A 21,420-nucleotide genomic window follows, 5' to 3' on the forward strand; every position below is an offset into this window, starting at 1 on the left:
GCAGTCTGCAGAGAGGATCGCTGGTACTTTAGCGATCCTTGCAGGTTGCCATAGGCCTCAGGAGCTGTCTTCCCTCTGCCCCAAGCCTGTCTCTGACTTAGAGGAGGGGCAGGACCACGGCAGAGGGAAGACAGCTCCCGAGGCCTATGGCAACCTGTAAGAATTGCTAAAGTACCACCTGCCGTCTCCCATTCGTCCCCTTTGGAGATCCCCACAGGAATAAGGAAGTTAAATTAATAGAATACTTAGGCACAGAAAAACAAAGAAATACCTCCAACAACTGCCCCATAAGAACTGCCTGTCACAATGCTCATTAGTTGAACTGAATAAAAGACAAGTGGATTTAGAAGGGGGACGATCCGCCCGGGTGCACGGCTTGGAGGGGTGCACAGCCGGCCAGGTCCAGGTCATCCTGCCTTTCTTTTCCCCCGGTCCGCGCTCGGGGATTGCGCCTGCCTGGTCCCACGCCGACGCTCGAATGGTGCCGTCAACTCCCGCGAGTCTCGTGATAACCAACAGCACCATTTGGGCGGCGGGTGCGAGCCCCGTGCGCAGACTGGTGGAAAGGAAGGGCAGGAGGACCCGGACGGCTGTGCATCCCTCCAAGCCGTGCACCCGGGGCGGGGGCGGACCGCCCCACCTCGGTACTCCACTGATTGGGAGGCCGATTTTGGGGTTTTAAAAATTGTATATCGGGCAGCATTAGGCCTCGCTCTTACCTCAATCATTACAGGCGCTTCTATTTCTTGTGATGCGCTGAGCTCAGTCCCCCACCGACTTTCACCCCGCCCTTCCAGCACTCTGATTGGCCAGCGTTCTTTAAGAGGCGGGCCAGTCAGGAGGGGAAAAAAAGAGAAGGGAAGAAGGGAACCTGCTGTGCGATCGACTGGGGTCGCCTGAGCGAACGACCTGTCGATCGCGATCGACGCGTTGGGCACCCCTGCCGTAGATATATAGCATGATTTAATATTCTAAAGTATTTTGTCCAATTAGCAGTGCTGGCATTAGTGGGATTGAAACAAGGCACTTGCGTGGGCACCCATGCTAGAAGGGGCCATAAGCCTTCCTACAACTGAAGGCAGCAGCGCTGGGCCTCTGTATGGAAATATGATTGAAGATAAAGGCCAAATGGCCCCATCCAGTCTGCCCATCCACTGTAACCATTATCTCTTCCTCTCTGAGATCCCATGTGCCTATCCCACACTTTTTTGAATTCAGACAAAGTCTCTAGTTTCCATCACCTCTTCTGGGAAATTGTTCTATGCATCTACTACCCTGACGTGACATTGCATATTTTAAAGTCATCTGCCTTGACTACCTGACCATTTATTTTTTTTTATCAAAAGGGGACATCTAGTAATTGTCAGTCACACCCCCAATCCTGCCCTAGCCCCACCCCAATTCCACCCTAATCCCGCCCCCAATTTCTTCCATTCATTTTTCATGTACACATAACATCTTATTAATTCATAATGGCCTCATTCCCATGTCCTTAGTGCCCCCAGTGTGCCTCCTTCCTATGTCCTTAGTGCCCCTAGTGCAGGGGTAGGGAACTCCGGTCCTCGAGAGCCGTATTCTAGTCGGGTTTTCAGGATTTCCCCAATGAATATGCATGAGATCTATTTGCATGCACTGCTTTCAATGCATATTCATTGGGGAAATCCTGAAAACCCGACTGGAATAAGGCTCTCGAGGACCGGAGTTCCCTACCCCTGCCCTAGTGCCTCCTTCCTATGTGCTTAGTGCCTTCAGTGCCTCCGTCCTGTATCCTTAGTGTCTCTTTCCTATGTCCTTAGTGTCCCATCCTATGTCCTTAGTGCCCTCAGTGCCTCCTTCCTATGTCCTTATATAGGTCGGGACAATGGGACGGTCGGTCCAAAAATGGGACTGTCCCATTGAAAACGGGACGTATGGTTACCTTATGCATGAATGATTGACTCAGCATTGACAAGAAGGGGGACTTATTTTTTTAAGCCATCAAGTCTGCATCCCCCTGCCCCGACACCTCAAAATTACTTTGTCATCTAGTAGACTCCCCTATTGTTGCCACAAAAACAACAAATTATTTTCTTCAGTCGTTCCACGTCTACAAACAGATTATATTCAAGCAAACAATGGATCCAAGATTCCCCCCCCCAACAAAAAAAAAAAAATTCTGACTTAGGTTGAAGCTGAATATGGAAGGAATTCTGGGCAGAAGTTGGTCCTCGCAGGTTGTGGATAAGAGCGGATTAAAGGGTAGGCCCAGGAGGCAGGTGCTTAGGGCTGGCGTTAGAGGGGGAGCAAACAGCAACAGATCGGGGGGGGGGCAGCGATCCAAACTTCTTTGCTAAACTCCTAAATTGGTGCCTTGGCATGGCAGCTGCCCTGAAGCTTTCCCTCTGCCGTGATGTATCCTGTCAGAAATGGGAAGTTGCGGCAGAGGGAAAACTTCGGGGTAGCTGCCGTGTCAGGGCCCCTTTGAAAAGGACAGTTTTGGCTGCGAGGGAGAAGCGATCTCTTGCCTGGCCTCCTCCCCCCCCTGCTCTTCAGCTTTTCCCCTTCTCGGCTGTATTAGCAGGCAGGCGGGAGCAAGAAAAGCACCTGCCCCGGGCACTCTGTTTTGGGCCACGATGGTCGTCTACTTTTTCTCTGCTTTCCCGATGTGGCAGGAACAAAAGCTGCCTTCCTTCTCCTCCCTTTCCTGACGTCAATCTTGATGTCAGAGAGGACATTCTGGCCCAACCAAGCAGCGATTGACTGGCCTGGAATGTCCTCTGCGATGTCAAAATTGGCGTTGAGAAGAAGGCAAGAAGCAGCAGCAGCGGACCGAGCTTTGAATTGGCGCAGCAGGGAGGGAAAGCGATCACCCGTCCCAGTGTCCCCATGCACTGCTTCAGGATGCTGCCCCTGAAAACAGGACATTTCGGTGTCCCGAAGCGATGGATTGGGACAATGGGAGGGTCGGTCCGAAAACAGGACCTATGGTCACCTTAGCCTTGACCTCTTAAAAAAAAAATATACAAATGATAATTAACATTTTCTCTGCGTACAGTGTGCTTTGTTTTTTCAAATTTTATTGTTGGTAGATCATTTTGACTTGGCCATTTTTAAAAAGTAGTTCGCAAGCCAAAAAAGTGTGGGCACCCCTGCTGTACTGTCTTGAAGAAAGATTTGGCCTCTAAAAGCTAATTGAAAAATGGAATAGTCCAATAAAATGGTATTTTCTTATTTCTCATTATTTGTTTTATTTCTATTTGTTAATTTGTAAAAGTGGTGATTGTTACATAGCAGTTTTTTTCAAATTTTTACATCTACTGTCTTTATATTTTGCACAGTATTAGAGGACATGCCACTGTTTCTGTGGTGTTGCATTGTATGCAGAGTCTGGTTTCTTGGTTCACTTTAACTTTTGTCTATGTAGTTCTATTTAACCCATGGTATTCTAAAGAACTATCTCAACTAAAAACACAACTTCGGGCCTCAGAAAGGAAGTGGCGTTCCTCTAAAACTCCTATTAACCTCCAAAGATAAAGCTATTCATTATAAAAATAAAATTATCCAGGCGAAAAAATCCTATTACAATAATAAGATTCAAAAAGCAAAAAACACTTCGGTCTTATTTAATATTTTAAAATCTTTTAATCCAGATAAAAAAAGAATCTATCTACTCAAAAATCTACCCTAACAGCACAAGAACTAGCTGATTATTTCTGCCAAAAGATCATTATGATTAGACAAAACTTCAAAAATAGAAACATAGAAACATAGAAATAGACGGCAGATAAGGGCCCACGGCCCATCTAGTCTGCCCACCTTAATGTCCCTCCCCTACCTTTGCCCTTTGTCTGAATTCAAAAAAGTGTGGGATAGGCACATGGGATCTCAGAGAGGAAGAGATAATGGTTACAGTGGATGGGCAGACTGGATGGGGCCATTTGGCCTTTATCTTCAATCATATTTCCATACAGAGGCCCAGCGCTGCTGCCTTCAGTTGTAGGAAGGCTTATGGCCCCTTCTAGCATGGGTGCCCACGCAAGTGCCTTGTTTCAATCCCACTAATGCCAGCACTGCTAATTGGACAAAATACTTTAGAATAGATCCCATGTGCCGATCCCATTTGGCCTTAAAATCAGGCACGCTGCTGGCCTCAATCACCTGTAGTGGAAGACTATTCCAGCGATCAACCACTCTTTCAGTGAAAAAGAATTTCCTGGTGTCACCTCGTAGTTTCCCGCCCCTGATTTTCAACGGATGCCCTCTTGTTGTCGTGGGACCCTTGAAAAAGAAGATATCTTCCTCCGCCTCGATGCGGCCCGTAAGATACTTGAACGTCTCGATCATGTCCCCCCTCTCTCTGCGCTCCTCGAGCGAGTATAGCTGTAATTTGTCAAGCCGTTTTTCGTATGGTAGATCCTTGAGTCCCGAGACCTTCCGGGTGGCCATTCTTTGCACCGACTCCAGTCTCAGCACATCCTTGCGATAATGCGGCCTCCAGAATTGCACACAGTATTCCAGGTGGGGCCTCACCATGGATCTATACAATGGCATAATGACTTCCGCCTTACGACTGACGAAACCCCTTCGTATGCAGCCCATGATTTGTCTTGCCTTGGACGAAGCCTGCTCCACTTGATTGGCAGACTTCATGTCCTCACTGACGATTACCCCCAAGTCTCGTTCTGCTACCGTTTTTGCTAGGATCTCGCCATTAAGGGTATAAGACTTGCATGGATTCTGGCTGCCCAGGTGCATAACTTTGCATTTTTTGGCATTGAAGTTGAGTTGCCATGTCCTAGACCATCGCTCCAGTAGGAGTAGGTCGTGCATCATGTTGTCGGGCACTGAATCTTCGTCTGTTGTGCATTTGCCCACTACATTACTCAGTTTGGCGTCATCGGCGAATAATGTTATTTTACCTCGAAGCCCTTCTGCCAAGTCTCTTATAAAGATGTTGAATAGGATTGGGCCCAAGACTGAGCCCTGTGGTACTCCACTAATCACCTCCGTCATTTCGGAGGGGGTGCCGTTCACCACCACCCTTTGGAGCCTACCTCCAAGCCAGCTCCCAACCCATTTCGTCAATGTGTTACCTAATCCTATAGAACTCATCTTGCTCAGTAACCTGCGGTGTGGTACGCTATCGAATGCTTTGCTAAAGTCCAGGTACACGATGTCCAGGGACTCCCCAATATCCAGCTTCCCCGTTACCCAGTCAAAGAAGCTGATCAGGTTGGATTGGCAGGATCTCCCCTTAGTAAATCCATGTTGTCGGGGATCCCGTAGATTCTCCTCATCCAGGATCTTATCTAATTGGTGTTTGATTAGAGTTTCCATTAGTTTGCTCACTATCGATGTTAGACTCACTGGTCTGTAGTTTGCTGTCTCCATCTTTGAGCCTTTCTTGTGGAGTGGAATGACGTTAGCCGTCCTCCAGTCCAACGGGACGCTGCCTGTACTAAGGGAGAGGTTGAAGAGCGCGGACAGTGGCTCCGCCAAGACATCACTCAGCTCCCTAAGTACTCTGGGGTGCAGGTTGTCCGGCCCCATTGCTTTGTTAACCTTGAGCTTTGACAGCTCACCGTAGACACTGCTGGGCGTAAACTCAAAGTTACTAAACGGGTCAACTGAGCCAACCCTTGTCTGTAGCTGAGGGCCGAGCCCTGGCGCTTCTCGGGTGAAGACTGAGCAGAAGTATTCATTTAATAGTTGGGCTTTTTCCGAATCCTTTTCCACATAGTCTCCGTCTGGTTTCCTAAGACGTACAATCCCGCCTGAGTTTTTTCTTCTATCACTGATATACCTGAAGAAAGATTTATCTCCCTTCTGGATGTTCTTTGCTAGAGACTCCTCCATGAGGAATTTAGCCTCCCTGACTGCTGTTTTGACGGCTTTTGATTTGGCCAGGTAGTCTGCTCTAGAGTCCTGCTTCCCTGATTGTTTGTAAGAGATGAATGCTTTTTTCTTCTCCTTGATCAGGTCTGAGATCTCCACAGTAAACCACTGTGGCTTATTGTTCCTTCGCCGTTTACTTACTGATTTTACATAGCGGTTTGTTGCTTCTTGTATGGTTGCTTTCAAAGTCGACCACATGTCTTCCACGTTATCGGTTTCTTCTTGGCTTTGTAGCGCCTGGTGAACGAAGTCTCCCATTTCTTTGAAATTTGTGTCCTTGAATTTGAGGACTTTGGTTAGTGTAGTAGATTTAGTGAAACCTTTCCTGATATTGAACCATACCATGTTGTGGTCACTGGAGGCCAATGTGTCGCCCACCGAGACCTCTGTGACACTTTCTCCATTGGTAAGTATCAGGTCCAGTATTGCCTGATCCCTTGTCGGTTCCAACACCAGTTGCCTGAGGCTTGCTCCTTTCATAGAGTTTAATAGCCTCCTGCTGCTGCCGGAAGCAGAGGTAAGTGTAACCCAATCCACATCAGGCATGTTGAAGTCACCTAGCAATACTGTGTCCCCACGCAAGGTGATATTTTCTATATCTTCGATTATTTCCATATCCAGGTCATCCTGTTATCTTGGGGGTCTGTAAATTACGCCAGGATACAAGCATTTGTCCTTCCCTCTGGCCAAATTAACCCAAAGGGATTCCCCAGTATACTGGACATCTGAGATTCTCGTGACCTTAATGTCATCTTTAGTATATAATGCTACACCCCCTCCCTTCCTACCCTCTCTGTCCCGGCGAAGCAAGTTGTAACCCGGTATGACCATGTCCCACCCGTGGGAGTCTGTGAGCCAGGTTTCGGATATCGCCACCACATCCAGGTCGGCATTCCTTATTTCTGTTTCCAATTCCAGGATCTTGTTTCCTAAACTGTGTGCGTTGACGTACATAGCCCTCCATGTTATATTTTTGTTATGTCTTAGTGGGGATATTCCTGTTTGAGCTATTTGAACACCTTTAGCATTGTTTGTGTTATTTGTGCTTTCCTGAGGCTCAGAACCACAGTGTGTACTCCCCATATACCCAGAACTACAGTGTGTACACCCCCTAGATAATACAACAATCTCACCTGCATTGGAAAATTCAAACACAAATACTTTCATTCCAACAGCCAAATGTACTAATCTCAGAATACCATCCTTAAAGGAACTTGAAGGACATCTAAAATCAATCAATCTAAAAGGCTCTCCTTTAGAATTTTTTCCACCGTTCTATTTAAAGAAATTTTTTCATTACTTCGGTCCTTTTATTCTTTCCCTTATCCAAAACAGTTTTTCTTCTGTAACCGTCCCCATCTCGTGGAAAACCTCTATCGTTACTCCAATTATAAAAAACTTCAAAACCAGTCAAGACGACATATCCAACTACCGCCCCATTTCCAACCTACCTTTTTTAATGAAACTCTCCGAAAAACTTGTCTTTGAACAACTTTCAGAATTCATTGAATCATCCAATGCACTACATCCTAACCAAACCGGCTTTCGCAAACATCACAGCACGGAACATTCTATGATCGGCCTCATAACAAATATCCACTATTATCTCGACCACCACAAATCCGTAGCTCTCTTTTCTTTAGACCTATCCGCTGCATTCGACACAATTGATCACGGACTCCTACTTAATCGAATGCAATCATTAGGCATAGAAGGCCAAATTCTTAATTGGTTAACTTCTTTTCTATCAGACCGTACTTCTAGAGTTAAATTTAATGACGTTTATTCTGCAAATTTCACCTCATCATATGGAGTACCACAAGGGTCAATACTATCTCCTCTTCTATTAAATATTTTTTTATCCCCTCTTATTACTATCTCACAGTCACTAGGTTTTACAGCCTTTTCCTACGCAGATGACATTCAACTCATTCACCCTCTCAACCCAGAAAACGCGGAAGAAATAAAAATTATCAATGACAAACTAGAACTAATAAAAAAACTGGCTAAGCAATAATAAACTAGCCCTGAATACTCAAAAATCAAAAACAATGCTTTTTACTTGGAAAGGAAACATAACTTCAAAAACACCATTCATATTAGACAATACTCCTCTTGAATCTGTACCCCAATTGAAAATTCTTGGAGTAATAATTGATGTAGATCTTTCATTTCATAGCCATATTAGCGAAATAGTTAAATCTTGCTTTTACAGACTACGGTTTCTTCGTTCAATTTCCTCCTTTTTAGATCCCAAATCAATTAATATTCTAGTTCATTCTCTAATCATCTCAAAATTAGACTACTGTAATTCCCTTTTAATCAACATAACCCAGAAAGAAAAGAGACGGCTCCAAATTATCCAAAACACTGCAATTAAACTAATTCACAAAGCAAAAAAATATGATCATGTTACCCCATTATTTATTAAATCACATTGGCTTCCCATCTCTCATCGAATCACTTTCAAAGTTATATTTCTGGTTTATAAAACATTAATCTTTAACGAACCCCAATTTATATAAAAAATGATTGTCCCATACAACTCCTCTCGCTCTCTAAGATCATCCTCATCGAACTTGCTTTCAATCCCCTCGTTGAGAATTATCGGCACAAGACGAAATGATATGTTCTCTGTGGTGGCCCCTTCATTGTGGAACGCCCTTCCAAATTTTATTAAAAACGAAAAAGACATTACTTCTTTTAAAAAAATTTTAAAAACATATTTATTTCAAGACGCATTTGATTTATGACAGATCTATTCTAAATTCTCGCATTCTTCTAATAATTAATCAAATTTCTACCTTACCTCACCCCATTTTTACCTAATGTGTTTTCCTTTTTATGTAAATTTTAACAAATATCATAATTGTAACTTTTCCCCTCTTTCCTACTCATTCATGTCTGTCCAAATTGTCTGTCTATTGTCTAGCCCATTTAAACTATACGTATTACCACAATCTGTTGGTTTTTAAACTGTACATCGCTTAGATATTGTAATAAGCGATTCATCAAATGTAATTAAACTTGAAACTTGAAACTTTTTAGTTTGTGATTGTTCCATATTGGGCGAGGGTGTATCTGTCTGTGTGTATGAAAAGGACATGGCTTTCTGTTAGCATCGACTGTACAGGATCAATTGACTGTGCAGGATCTGGCTTGTTTAGTTTTACATTGCGTGTGTTGGTGTTCTAGTGCTCACTGCAGTGTTTAAGATGCTGCCTTTTCCTAGGTGCACCCTTGTTGTGTGACTCATGGATTATTACTAAAAATATCTTTTTTATAGAGAGGAGAGGGTTGTTAAAAAAATGATCAGCACTGGCTGTCATATATACTAGATACGCCACTAGATTTGATAACCCTATTCTAACTTTACCGTTGATGTAGGTGTTGTCCCTCCCCCCCTACACACACTATAAAGAATTAAATTAAAGTTGTATTAACATCAAGCAGCTTTCAAATGACATTATAAGCAAATAAAAATAAAATATTTTTAATACATTGCTAATTATTATCTGCATCTTTACCTAAACTGTTTTGTCCTAGCTCTCACTTTGCTCTATAGCAAAATAAAAAAGTAGCAGATAAAGATCATTCACACAGGTCTCCTTCAAGGCTCAGTAACACCTTTCCATAAATTATGTGGAAGAGGTCTGGAAGTGGGGATAGCAACTATTTCATATCCTCAGTGAGACCTAAGGAAGGAACCTAGCGATCAAAACATTATTAGAGGTGCTGTAGAGCCATTTCTTGTATGACTGGATGAGCTATATTTATCTTTTTTTTTTAGTTGTTTAAATTCATGCAGAAATAAATGGCTAGATTGAACCTAATGACTTCTTAACGCATTTCCCTTTTTTAAACTTCTATACCATTTGAAAGAGGGCAAATATCTAATTATTCCCTTCTAGAATTGGATACTTCTTAAATTTAGTAAAAATATTCTGGCATAAGTGTCAAGCCTTAAAAAAGGAAGTCATATTGAGCATTGGAAAATAATAATTAATAAAAATAGTACACATTTAGTGCTCCTTTTACTAAGCTGCGATAGCGGTTTTAGCGTGCGCTTAGAGCATGCAGAATTGCCCCGCGCACTAGACACTAACGCCAGCATTGAGCTGGCATTAATTTTCCTGCGTAGCGCAGGGGTTATCGCACGCTAAAAACGCTAGCACACCTTAGTAAAAGAGGGGGGTTAATTTTCCCCACCACCAAATTTCCCCATCCCGCCCCACCCAGCTACTTTTTCATGCCACCCAGCTGGAAAAAATTTCTGGGGAGAACACTGAAATGTATCCAAAGAAACTTGCAGTCTTGTTTTTCTTTTGGACATTTTCAACATAGGAGAAGGGATTGGGACTTGTATGCCACCTTTTTGTAGTTTTACAACCACATTCAAAGTGGTTAACATACAGGTACTTCAAGCATTTTCCCTTTAATTGCTATGATGACATTATGTTGAAAACCTGTGAATGAGTAAATGAAACTAATGTGTTAGTGTCAATATGGGTAAATAAGTAAGATAAATTGATAATTGAGGCACAAAGGGCCTGATTCTATAAATGGCATCCAACTCCTCTCAATCAACCGCTAGGCACCATTTACAGAACTGCGCCTAGTGGCATCTAAGCAGTCTTGACACTGCTAGGTATTAAAATCCTTAGGCACACTCCATTTAGTCCAGGGTTTTTTCTTGGCCTAAATGAGTGTGCCAGTAGGTGCCTTGGTGTAAATGCCTACCTCAAAATGATAGACACCTACTGCCAAATTAATTTTTTAAATTGGATTTTAATGGTGCTGTCAATTATCGGCGCTGATTAAGTTCATTAAGAATTTGTTAGGTGCCTAGATTGGCTAGTTGTGCAGATTTAGCCGCCTAACTTTTTATTTTATTTATTTATTCAATTTTCTGTACTGTTCTCCCAAGGGAGCTCAGAACGGTTTACATTAATTTATTCAGGTACTCAAAACATTTTTCCCTCTCTGTCCTGGCGGGCTCACAATCTACCTAATGTACCTGGGGCAATGGGGGGATTAAGTGACTTGCCCAGGGTCACAAGGAGCAGTGTGGGTTTGAACCCACAACCCCAGGGTGCTGAGGCTGTAGCTTTAACCACTGCGCCACACACTCCCCACACTATACTGTCTTTATCTGCCTTCATTTTTCTATCTTGTCTGCCTTAACCATGCCATCTATCATCCCCTCCTCATCCCTCAGAGATCCAGTATCTCTTACAGAATCAGTGCCAAAAGGCATTAATATGCAAAGCAAACACATAAAAACTATTATCAGAGTACTTAAACAAATTTCAATAATTTGTGTAATATTGCATAATTCCCTAGAAATTCTAGATACTTCATTAGTGCTTTTTAAAAAAAATTCTGACATCTCTAAAATTGGCACACCCTGACGTGGTATTAGAATTAATCTTATCTGTTCTAGATGAAATTCTTCCTTTACCAAGTATGAATCGAGCTTTTTTCAGATAATTCCAGGATATAAAATTCCTGATTTGATTTTTTAGGTACCAGTTTATTGAAGAGGCTTTTCAATACCAGAAAGTGATCATCGACACCCTAATTGCCAAGTTGATGGAGAAGAATAAATACATAAAATTTACAGGGGATCAGATTCATAACAGGTATAAAATTAGACTGATTAGTATTAATATCAAGATTTTATTGCATTATAACCACTGTGAAAAACCTCAGATACTTTCATACTGAACATAATTTGATTTTGAATGTAGAGTGATGGCTGCCAAGTACCTTGAATAGATTTATGCTATTATATTTATGGGGTCCTTCTACTAGGCTGCAATAGGCGCTAGTGTGCGATTATTGCAGCTTAAAATGGTTTAACATGGGATCCATGTAGTAATTTTCAAACTGTACACACAAACTATACCAAAAAGTATTTAAATGTTTATTACAGACCAAAGCAGAAGGGGCAGAAAGTGGGCATTTCTGAACTAATTAGCCCTTCCCTAGCAACAGCAGCAGATGAATCCAGAGACCAATGGGATAGCTCACATCTACCAGCAGGCGGAGATAGAGAAACTGATTAACAGGTGGTCCTATTGGCTGGCACTCCTCCTGTTGATTCAGTAATCTCTATCTCCCAGCAGGAAAAAGTCGCTATTCAACTAGCTCCTGAATTCTGGCTGTGGCTGGAACTTTATTTTCTCCTGTTGAGGTTTCTCTTCAGTGAGCTGGCAGTGCTATTTCTCCTGTTGAGATTTTCTCTTCAGTGAGACAGGGGTGTCTGGCTGCACGGTGCCGGCTTTAGAGGCTACACTTGGGCCCCCCCTTGTCCCTGCCTCACCCTCCCTCCATTGCTAGAGGGTCTGACTGGGTCTCAAATTTTTTCTTCTTTCCCTTCTCTGTAAAAAAAAAAAAAAAAAGAGACCACAGTTGCTACATTATGCCATGCTTTTGCTGCAAACTGGCTTCAGCCGGCCCTAACAACAAGCTGTGAGTATGTCTGGCTTTTTACAGTTGTTTGAACTTCAGGTTCTGTTTGGGAGTCTTAGTTCTGTGGGTTCGGTCATCATACATTTAAGGTATGGATATTTTATTGAGGCTAAGTTTTATGGAGGGAGCCGGGACTTCCCGCCCTTTGCATGCACGCGCTTTGTTTCCTTGTTGGTTACAGCGCAGCAGTAGCGATGCGATTTCATGCTCGTACTTGTTCTCTTTGTTGGGTTTCAGTGCAGCAGTAGTCCTGTTTATTCTGAGGCTCTCTTTCATCAGTGTTTGTCATGGCCATGTGCAGCTGATTGTGCAGGTGCCGGTTTATAGCAGCGCGCATGAGATGGGATATGTTTTTTCCGGTGCTGTGGGCTGTTCTGGTTATTCCCCGAGTCTGATTTTCTTTCTATGCAAGCCGCGGCAGGGTAAATTTTGCGGGGCTCGAATCAGACTATGTTTCTAGGAGCGTTGATGCAGCGGCCACGTGTTAGCGAGAATCAGGCGTGCGCATGGGTCTCCGGCGATGGCGGGAGAGCTGCAACGTTCCGGTAGTTTGTTTCCAGCTGACTTTGGTCAGGGTATGCCGGGGCTTCTCTTCTTTCCGGTTCAGACAAGTTGTATGTGTTTCACCAGCTTTGGGACAAGCTTGGGCAGCTTTATATGTCTATGTCTGTGTTCCTGCTGTACTCCCTTGAAGGAAGCTGCTTGTTTAAACGGACTCTGGGGTTAGCACTCAAGGGGTTTACCAGAGAGACTCTGACCTGTGCTAGGTCACCCAGTCTCGGTTTGTCTCCAGACTGGGGCGACATACGGCAACTCACGGCACAGTGAGATCAGCAGTAAGATAGTGCCCTGCATTTCACACAGGTATCTCATTGTCTCTCTTGGGGTCCCTGCAGATTGAGCTTTTGTCTATTGGTAACTGTCCTTGTTTGGGCCTCTGTGCTGAGCTGCATGTGTCTAGTAGTGGCACAGGATATTTATGCCTAAAGGTAGTACAAGCAGTTTCCAAGTTCGGGCTGTCTCTATGGGCATAATGACACTGCGCATATTCCTGCGGCCAGGACTCTCTTTCTCTATTTCTGAGGGGGCCTGGACTTCAGATTTCCATGCTTATCACGCTGGTTTCTCCTGTCACCATTTTCTCATGGCACATGCTAGACGGGCCCCCCAACCAGACAGAAAAGGCTGTACAGCTCCTTTTAACCAGGAGCCAGTTACCTATTCTATCAAACCCATGGAGGTTCACGCACTATGTGGCTGTTAGCCTCATCCCTGAAGCTCTCATTAACGATGTGAGCTTTGTCTGATACCTGTAAGGATGCTGTTGTTTTCCACGGGGCAGTAGATGCAGCATCTTGATTGAGTCTAGTACGTATTTCGCTCATGTTGCATGGGCTTAGTACTGTTTTCATGGTTCCAGTATATTCCTCTTTACATTGTGAACCTTGATTTTTCCTAGGAGAATCTTCTTGCAGATCCTACAGTCTTATTCTGCCATTCCCTGACCTTCTTTACTTCATTCTGAGGGGATCTTGACTTCTTCCAATGACTCTTCAGGCTTTCTCATGAGGGAGAAGAAACTATAATGTCAGGTCAGAGGGCTGTGAAGATTTTTCAGGATGCTTGCATCTTTGCATTCTCCTCAGGTTTTCCAGTTCGTTCTTGGAGTCTCTATGTTTTGTGTTTCCCTTTTCAGTGTTACTGGTCCTCAGGACGGTTCTTGTAGTTCTTCGGGAACTAAGGGACGTTGTTCCACTTACCGCATGGTGCCCGAGATAGGGGGCATTGGGCAGGCTGGATCCCATTCTGCTGAATTAGTTTCTCGGGGTTACACATTTCTGCAGACAACCTGGGAGTATATTTACATTTTCTCTATGGACTCCGAATCGGCACTTGGTTTGCCTGCCTCTCTTGGAGCGGCGCTTTCGGTTTTGGCACATGCCATTTTGCCTACCCAAGGCTTCACGAACGTTTTAGGTGATGTGGGCGGTGGTACCGTTTTGGCGCTACCAGGCGATTCATCTAATTTCTTCTTGACTGCCTGCTTGATTCGGACGACTTCCAGTCGGGCCATTTGACTGACATGAAAAGGGTGATATCTTTTCCTCAGTTCTTTACACGTGCATCTTTGAATTTGCACAGCACTCTTTTCTCCTGTACTATTTATAGGTATATCGGGGTGATGTTTTTATTCATATAGGAGAGACATGTGTTTCTTTCCGGAGACTTGGGCGTGGGGTCTCGGTCTCAGATTGGTATTCTTCTTCGCTTACCATGACCAAGAATATGGGATTCTGTACAGTTTCTGGGATCCATATTGCTGACTCCACTGGGGACTTCGGCTTGCTTTCCCCTTCTTACGCTACAGCAGTCGCTTTTGTTCCGGTGGTTCCCATTATCTCAGGGCACCAATTATTTGGTATGCTCCTCCTGCATCACTCTGTATGATTTGGTGGCTCCGCGCGATTTCTCTTTTCAAGGCATGCCTCGGTCTTTGCTGGACTATCTCATGATCACCGACCATCCCGGGCTGTCGGGTTGGGGGGCTCCGTGGCTTCAATCCTCAGCTCCTGGAGTCTGGTCTTCAGAGGCGACTCAGTACTTGTTCATTCTTCTGCTCTTGAGCAGGGACAGGCTACCTTTCTGGAGCTTCAGATCATTCTTCCGGATTGCCGCTGAGGGTCCTTTTGGTCAGTATTAGAATGGGGGTATTTCTCTACTGCTTGGGCAGTAAGTGTTGTACTCATTGGCAGGTGAAGTTGTTCTGCTTCAATGGGTGGACTCTCATCTTCGTCTTCTGTTGGCAGATCCTTTTATGGATCAGGATAAGAGTTTGTATAGACTTTCTCTCCGCGGAATCTGAGCATGGCCCATTTCTTGTATGTTACAGTGTACAGCGTTGTGTACGCTCTGGAAAGTGTGCATGTTAGTAATAGTGTAATCTTCTGCATCCTGGATATTGAGATTTGTGGCTCAAGCGTTCTAGCTCTTTTTATGGAAGTGAGATCTGCTTGACCTAGACCTCATCTCTCAATTCTAAGCTTCCTAGCTTCTTCGGCGGGCCCAGGGAGTGGGAGTTAGAAGGGGTAGCTGCATGGCTCCTTTCTCGCTTCTGCCTTCTCTTTTTCAGTGTTTTCCGATGGCTTGGATTTGCCACCTCGAGCTCGCTTTCCGGGCACAGTATTTGTAGAATCTCTGGATTGGCGGCGCCATCCTTACTTTGCGGATTTGATGAGTCTTTCAACAGCCGGACTAAGAAGTTTCCTGGTATCTCCGGCTTTGCTCACCTAGGGTCCGTTCAACATGGATATTTGTACTACTTTAGTATTACGACCTAGTTTTTTGAAAAATCTTGGCTGACGTGTAAGGATTATGCGAAGCAGGTTGTTTCTTCTCTTATCCAGGTGCTACGGACGTCTTCTCCTGTGGCTTCTGCTTCCTTTTGGAGGTTTTTCCTTTCTTGGGTGCTTCTTAACGTTTGAACCACTCCAGAGTTCCTTTTTGGCACAGGTGTATTGCCGAGGGCTTAGCATTCAATTCCCTTCAGCTTCTAGTGCCATTCTTAGCTTGTTACAAGGGCTAGGTATATTGCTCTTCGCTTACTTCTCAGCTTCATGTAGTTCAGGTCCTAAACAGAGTGCGGTATATTCATGCGCCTCTTAGAAAGCCCGGTTTGGAGTACAATCTTCACGTACTTCTTCTCAGTATACCGAAGGCTTCATTTCATCCTTGTCTTTTGGGACTCTAAAGGGCTGTGCCGTTGAACCTGGGGTTTCTTGTGGCCATGGCTTCAGCTCTGCAGTTTTCTATGTTGCAGGCCTTGTTCAACGGGGATTCCTATTTCTGATTTCCGAAATATGGGGTATCAGTTCGGATGGTACCATTATTTCTTTCTAGGGGGGTGTCATCCTTTCTTTTATGTCATGCTCGATTTTCCTTCCTTCTTCCTGGGAGGGGAAATTGGGAGCAGTGCTTTTATTCACTGCATTTTTTGATATGTACGTAGCGTTCTCTGTGAGCTCGGTTTCTTACGACTTTTAGTTGTTTATATCTCCTTTTTGCATTCTTCAAGGGACGCCTCAAACGTTTGGTGGCGTCCGAAGCCTCCATCACTCAATGGGTCCAGGAGGACATTCTTTATGCTTGCTTGCTGACAGGGAAGTGGTTGGCGAAAGAACTTCATGACCATTCCGCTGGAGCGATGGCTACTTCTTGGGCTCGGCCCAGAGGTTTTTTTCCTTGGAGGAGATTTGTCTCGCGGCTAATTGGTCTTCCGAGCGTGCTTTCTCTCCCCATTTCTGCTTGGATGTGGGGGCGCATGCGGTAGGGGCGTTTTGTGCTTCGGTTGTTGCGGAGACGGCGTTTGCTTCCCACCCAGATTGAGGATTGCTTTGCTACATCCCATTGGTCTCTGGATTCATCTGCTGCTGTTGCTAGGGAAGGAAAAATTATGTTCTTACCTGTTAATTTTCTTTCCCTTAGACGCAGCAGATGAATCCAGAGCCTCACCCTTTCTGGATATTGTCTCTCGGTTTTTTCTTTTGCAACTTTCGCAGTTTGTTATTATGGCAGGTTGTTTTCTGTATTATTGCATTTTGAGATTTGTTATGGGAAAGAAGTTTTTTACATGCTATGCCTATTGCTGGTTACGTGTGCTTGGCAAGGAGCTATACTGATGAGACAGGAGGAGTGCCAGCCAATAGGACCACCTGTTAATCAGTTTCTCTATCTCCGCCTGCTGGTAGATGTGAGCTATCCCATTGGTCTCTGGATTCATCTGCTGCGTCTAAGGGAAAGAAAATTAACAGGTAAGAACATAATTTTTCCATCTACATTACCACGCAGTACCTGATTAACACGTGAACTCTTACCACCTACAAAACAGGTGTCTGTAAGTGCTTACTAGTGCTGCCCGATTCATGATTTGAATTGATTCACTTCAGGTGAATCAATTCGAATCGATTTACCACAACAAAAAAATTGGCCTCCCTTCGTTGACTGACCCTTGCCCCTAAAGCAGGAGTGGCAGCACTGCCTCTTGCTGGCCTGCCGCTCCTGCTTTAGAGGGCGAGTGGGGAGGGTCAGTTGGGAAGTGGCTTACCCGTTGGCCTCCCGCTGGTGTCCGGCTTCCCCACTAGCCTCCTGGAATCAGTTTACCTAATTTCAGCAGCCTGCATAAGATCGCTGGTTCTAGCGATCTTTGCAAGCTGCCATACATCTTCAGAGCTCTCGTCTCTCTGCACATCAGAGAAGGGGCGGGACTGCGGCAGAGAGAAGACAACTCCGAAGATGTATGGCAGCTTGCAAAGATCGCTAGCGCCAGGCTGCTGAAATTGGGTAAATTGATGCTGTGAGGCCAGGGGGAACACGCAGGCCTTCTGGGGGGTGCAGGCCTTCTGTGGGGGGGGGGAGTGCAGGCCTTCAGAGGGGACAGGCAGGTCTTCAGGGGTGGAGTGTAAGCCTTCAGGGGGGACAGGCTGGTCTTCAGGGGTGGAGTGTAGGCCTTCAGAGGGGACAGGCTGGCCTTCAGGGGTGGGGTGTAGGCCTTCAGGGGGGACAGGCAGGCCTTCAGGGGTGGGGTGTAGGCCTTCAGGGGAGACAGGCAGGTCTTCAGGGGTGAGGTGTAGGCCTTTAGGGGGGTGTAGGCCTTCAGGGGGGGGGTGCCTTGTGTAGAAGTGCATGGAGGGAGGGAAGGGGGGGTTCAAAGAGATGTGCATATGCCAGACTTTGGGGGGGGGGGAAGAAATAATAGGTCTAAAAACAGAGGAGAGGGAAAGAAATGGTGGACAATGGGATTTAGGGATGAAAGGAACATAAAGGGAGAGATGGTGGATCCTGGGGTGGTGGGAAAGGAGGGAGAGATGCTGGATGAAAGGGTAGTTGAGTAAAGGTGGATCTGTGGATAGAGACGAAAAAAAGGAAAGATGCCAGACCTCCAGGGGAGGGGAGAGAAACGGAAGGGGAGGATAGAGATAGAAGATTGATGGTTAGCACGGAGAAAGAAGGAGACCCTGGCAAGCAAGTTATCAGAAGACAACCAGAGCCTGGGACTGACAAGATTTGAATAATGACCATACAACAAAAAGTAGAAAAAATAATTTTATTTTCTGTTTTGTGATTATAATATGTCAGATTTGAAACGTGTATCCTGCCAGATCTGGTGTTAGACCGCAAACGTGAGCCAGGATTTAACAGAGAGAGGAAGTCTTTTTTGTTTGTTTATTTTGTTTACACCATGGCCCAGTGTGGTTAGGAGAAGGCAAAGGGGGTGAAGAGGCTATAAAATAAACCAACCAGGATGTTTTAAAAAAACACCCAATTGGGCAGGAAAATCGAATCGAAAAATCGATTCAATAGGGTGAATTGAATCGAAATTTTTTTTTCCTGAATCGGGCAGCACTAGTGCTTACTTGCTAATATTAATAACCATGCACAAATGGCAAAATTAATGTATGGTCTTTAATTTAAAAAGAAAATAAGTTGATTTATGGCTGTGGTAAAAATTATCTTAGCATGCAGGAATGACCTGTCTAAGGGTGTGCTAAGTCCACTTTTTACCACAGTAAAGGGACCCCTTAGTGTAAAAAATAAGGAGAAATTAGTTTCTTACCTGCTAATTTTCTTTCTGTTAGCCTGTAGACCAGTATAGTCTTTACGAATGGGTATTATACCTCACTATGACCAGCAGGTGAAGACTGAGACAAAAACTTGTAGAAGTATATTAGCTGAGGCTCCCTCTAGCAATCCAGTCTGCCGAATAGCCAAGCAGAACCTAGGAAAGACTTCAACTGAAAAACAGTAAAACATACTCTGAACAGGAGTGTAAAAAACAACAAACACTGATAAATAACTGTTGGAACATGTAGGGAACTGAAAACCTCACAGCTCGCCAGCTGAGCCATAGCCGTTGTTCTTATATCTCCCTGGCCCTAGAAAAATACTAGAACTCGCAGAGAAAACAAAATCTGCACAAGAACAAAAACCCACAAGCACCGCACAAAGACAGATAGGGTGGGTGACTGTACTGGTCTACAGGCTAACAGAATGAAAATTAGCAGGTAAAAACCTAATTTCTCCTTCTATAGTGCCTGTTAGTCCTTACGAATGGGACAAATCAAAGCAGTACCATCAAGGGTGGGACCCTTGATGGGCCGACACCAGAACAGTACCATCAAGGAGTCTGAAACAAATTCTAACAGCACTAAGATGGGAGCTGAACTAGTCTTACCACCTGCTGGAGGCTGTGATAGACTGGATTGCTAGAGGGAACCTCAGCTAATATACCGTATTTTCACGCATATAACGCGCGCGTTATACGCGTTTTTACCTACCGCGCATACCCCTCGCGCGTTATATGCGTGAGCGCGGTATACGAAAGTTTTCAAACATAGTTCCCACCCCGCCCGACGCCCGATTCACCCCCCAGCAGGACCACTCGCACCCCCACTCGCACGCGCTCCCACCCGCACCCGCATCCACGATCGGAGCAAGAGGGAGCCCAAGCCCTCTTGCCCGGCCGACTCCCCGACGTCCGATACATCCCCCCCCCCCCGGCAGGACCACTCGCACCCCCACCCCGAAGGACCGCCGACTTCCCGACAATATCGGGCCAGAAGGGAGCCCAAACCCTCCTGGCCACGGCGACCCCCTAACCCCACCCCGCACTACATTACGGGCAGGAGGGATCCCAGGCCCTCCTGCCCTCGACGCAAACCCCCCTCCCCCCCAACGACCGTCCCCCCCCAAGAACCTCCGACCGCCCCCCCAGCCGACCCGCGACCCCCCTGGCGACCCCCACGACCCCCCCACCCCCCTTCCCCGTACCTTTGGAAGTTGGCCGGACAGACGGGAGCCAAACCCGCCTGTCCGGCAGGCAGCCAACGAAGGAATGAGGCCGGATTGGCCCATCCGTCCTAAAGCTCCGCCTACTGGTGGGGCCTAAGGCGCGTGGGCCAATCAGAATAGGCCCTGGAGCCTTAGGTCCCACCTGGGGGCGCGGCCTGAGGCACATGGTCGGCCATCTAGGTGAGCTCCCCAAGCATAAGTTGATGCGTCTGTGATCAGAACTTTTTCAGGAGGTGTGTGAAAAAGAAGACCGCTGGATAAATTGGAAGAATTCATCTACCACTGAAGTGATTGTTGACGAGACAAAGTGACAGAAATATGTCATAAGAGTGGGTCGATCGCCCGAGACCACTGTGAAGCCAGAGACCATTGAGGCATTCTAAGGTGAAGTCTCGCAAAAGGAGTCACGTGGACTGTGGAGGCCATATGGCCCAGAAGAACCATCATGTGCCTGGCTGAGGTTGACTGGAGCTGGGCTATCTGATGACAAAGCTGAAGTAAAGTGTCTTGATTTTTTGAGGAAGGAACACTCAGCTGAGTGGTATCAAAAAGAGCCCCAGTGAACTGGAGCCTTTGAGACGGATGAAGTTGTGACTTGGGAAAGTTGATTTCAAACCCCAAGTTCTGGAGAAACAGTATGGTGTAATTTGTCGCTAGAAGTACACCTTGATATAAAGGGTCTTTGATGATCCAGTCGTCTAGATAAGGGAAGACTTGAAGATCCTGAGACCTCAAGGCCACTGCCACCACCACCAGGCACTTGGTGAAGACTCTGGGAAAGGATTCCAGGCCGAACGGAAGAACCTTGTTTTGGTAGTGATGATAGGCCACTTGAAATCTGAGGTATTTCCTGGAAGCTGGATGAATTGGGATATGGGTGAAGGCTTCTTTGAGATCCAGCAAACATAACCAATCATTGTGAGCTAAGAGGGGATGTAGAGTGGCTAGAGACATAATGTGAAATTTCTCCTTAATGAGAAACTTGTTGAGGGCTCTAAGATCTAGAATAGGTCGGAGACCTCCAGTCGTCTTCAGAACTAGAAAATAGCGGGAGTATAAGTTCCGGTTTTGCTGATCCACAGAAACCTTCTCAATGGCATTGAGGAAGAAAAGTGAATCGATTTGCTGAAGAAGGAAGGATTGATGAGGATTCAAAGCAGACTCTTGTAGGATGATATGGAAGGACAGTGAGAAAATGAAGACAGTAACCCTCTCGAATGATCTGCA

The 21,420-nt window shown here is 45.3% G+C and overlaps 1 protein-coding gene across 2 annotated transcripts in view; it reads left to right on the plus strand.

Moving 5' to 3' along the window:
• The window catches only part of TRIM24 (tripartite motif containing 24), a 230,085-nt gene that overhangs the window by 56,063 nt on the left and 152,602 nt on the right, over positions 1-21,420 (plus strand). For both annotated transcript variants that reach the window (XM_033951827.1, XM_033951828.1), the window contains exon 5: positions 11,400-11,516. In XM_033951827.1, the coding sequence (XP_033807718.1) occupies positions 11,400-11,516 (117 nt within the window). The remainder of the gene's footprint in view (positions 1-11,399; positions 11,517-21,420) is intronic.

Source organism: Geotrypetes seraphini, chromosome 7 (assembly GCF_902459505.1).
Source record: "Geotrypetes seraphini chromosome 7, aGeoSer1.1, whole genome shotgun sequence".
Taxonomy (NCBI): domain Eukaryota; kingdom Metazoa; phylum Chordata; class Amphibia; order Gymnophiona; family Dermophiidae; genus Geotrypetes; species Geotrypetes seraphini.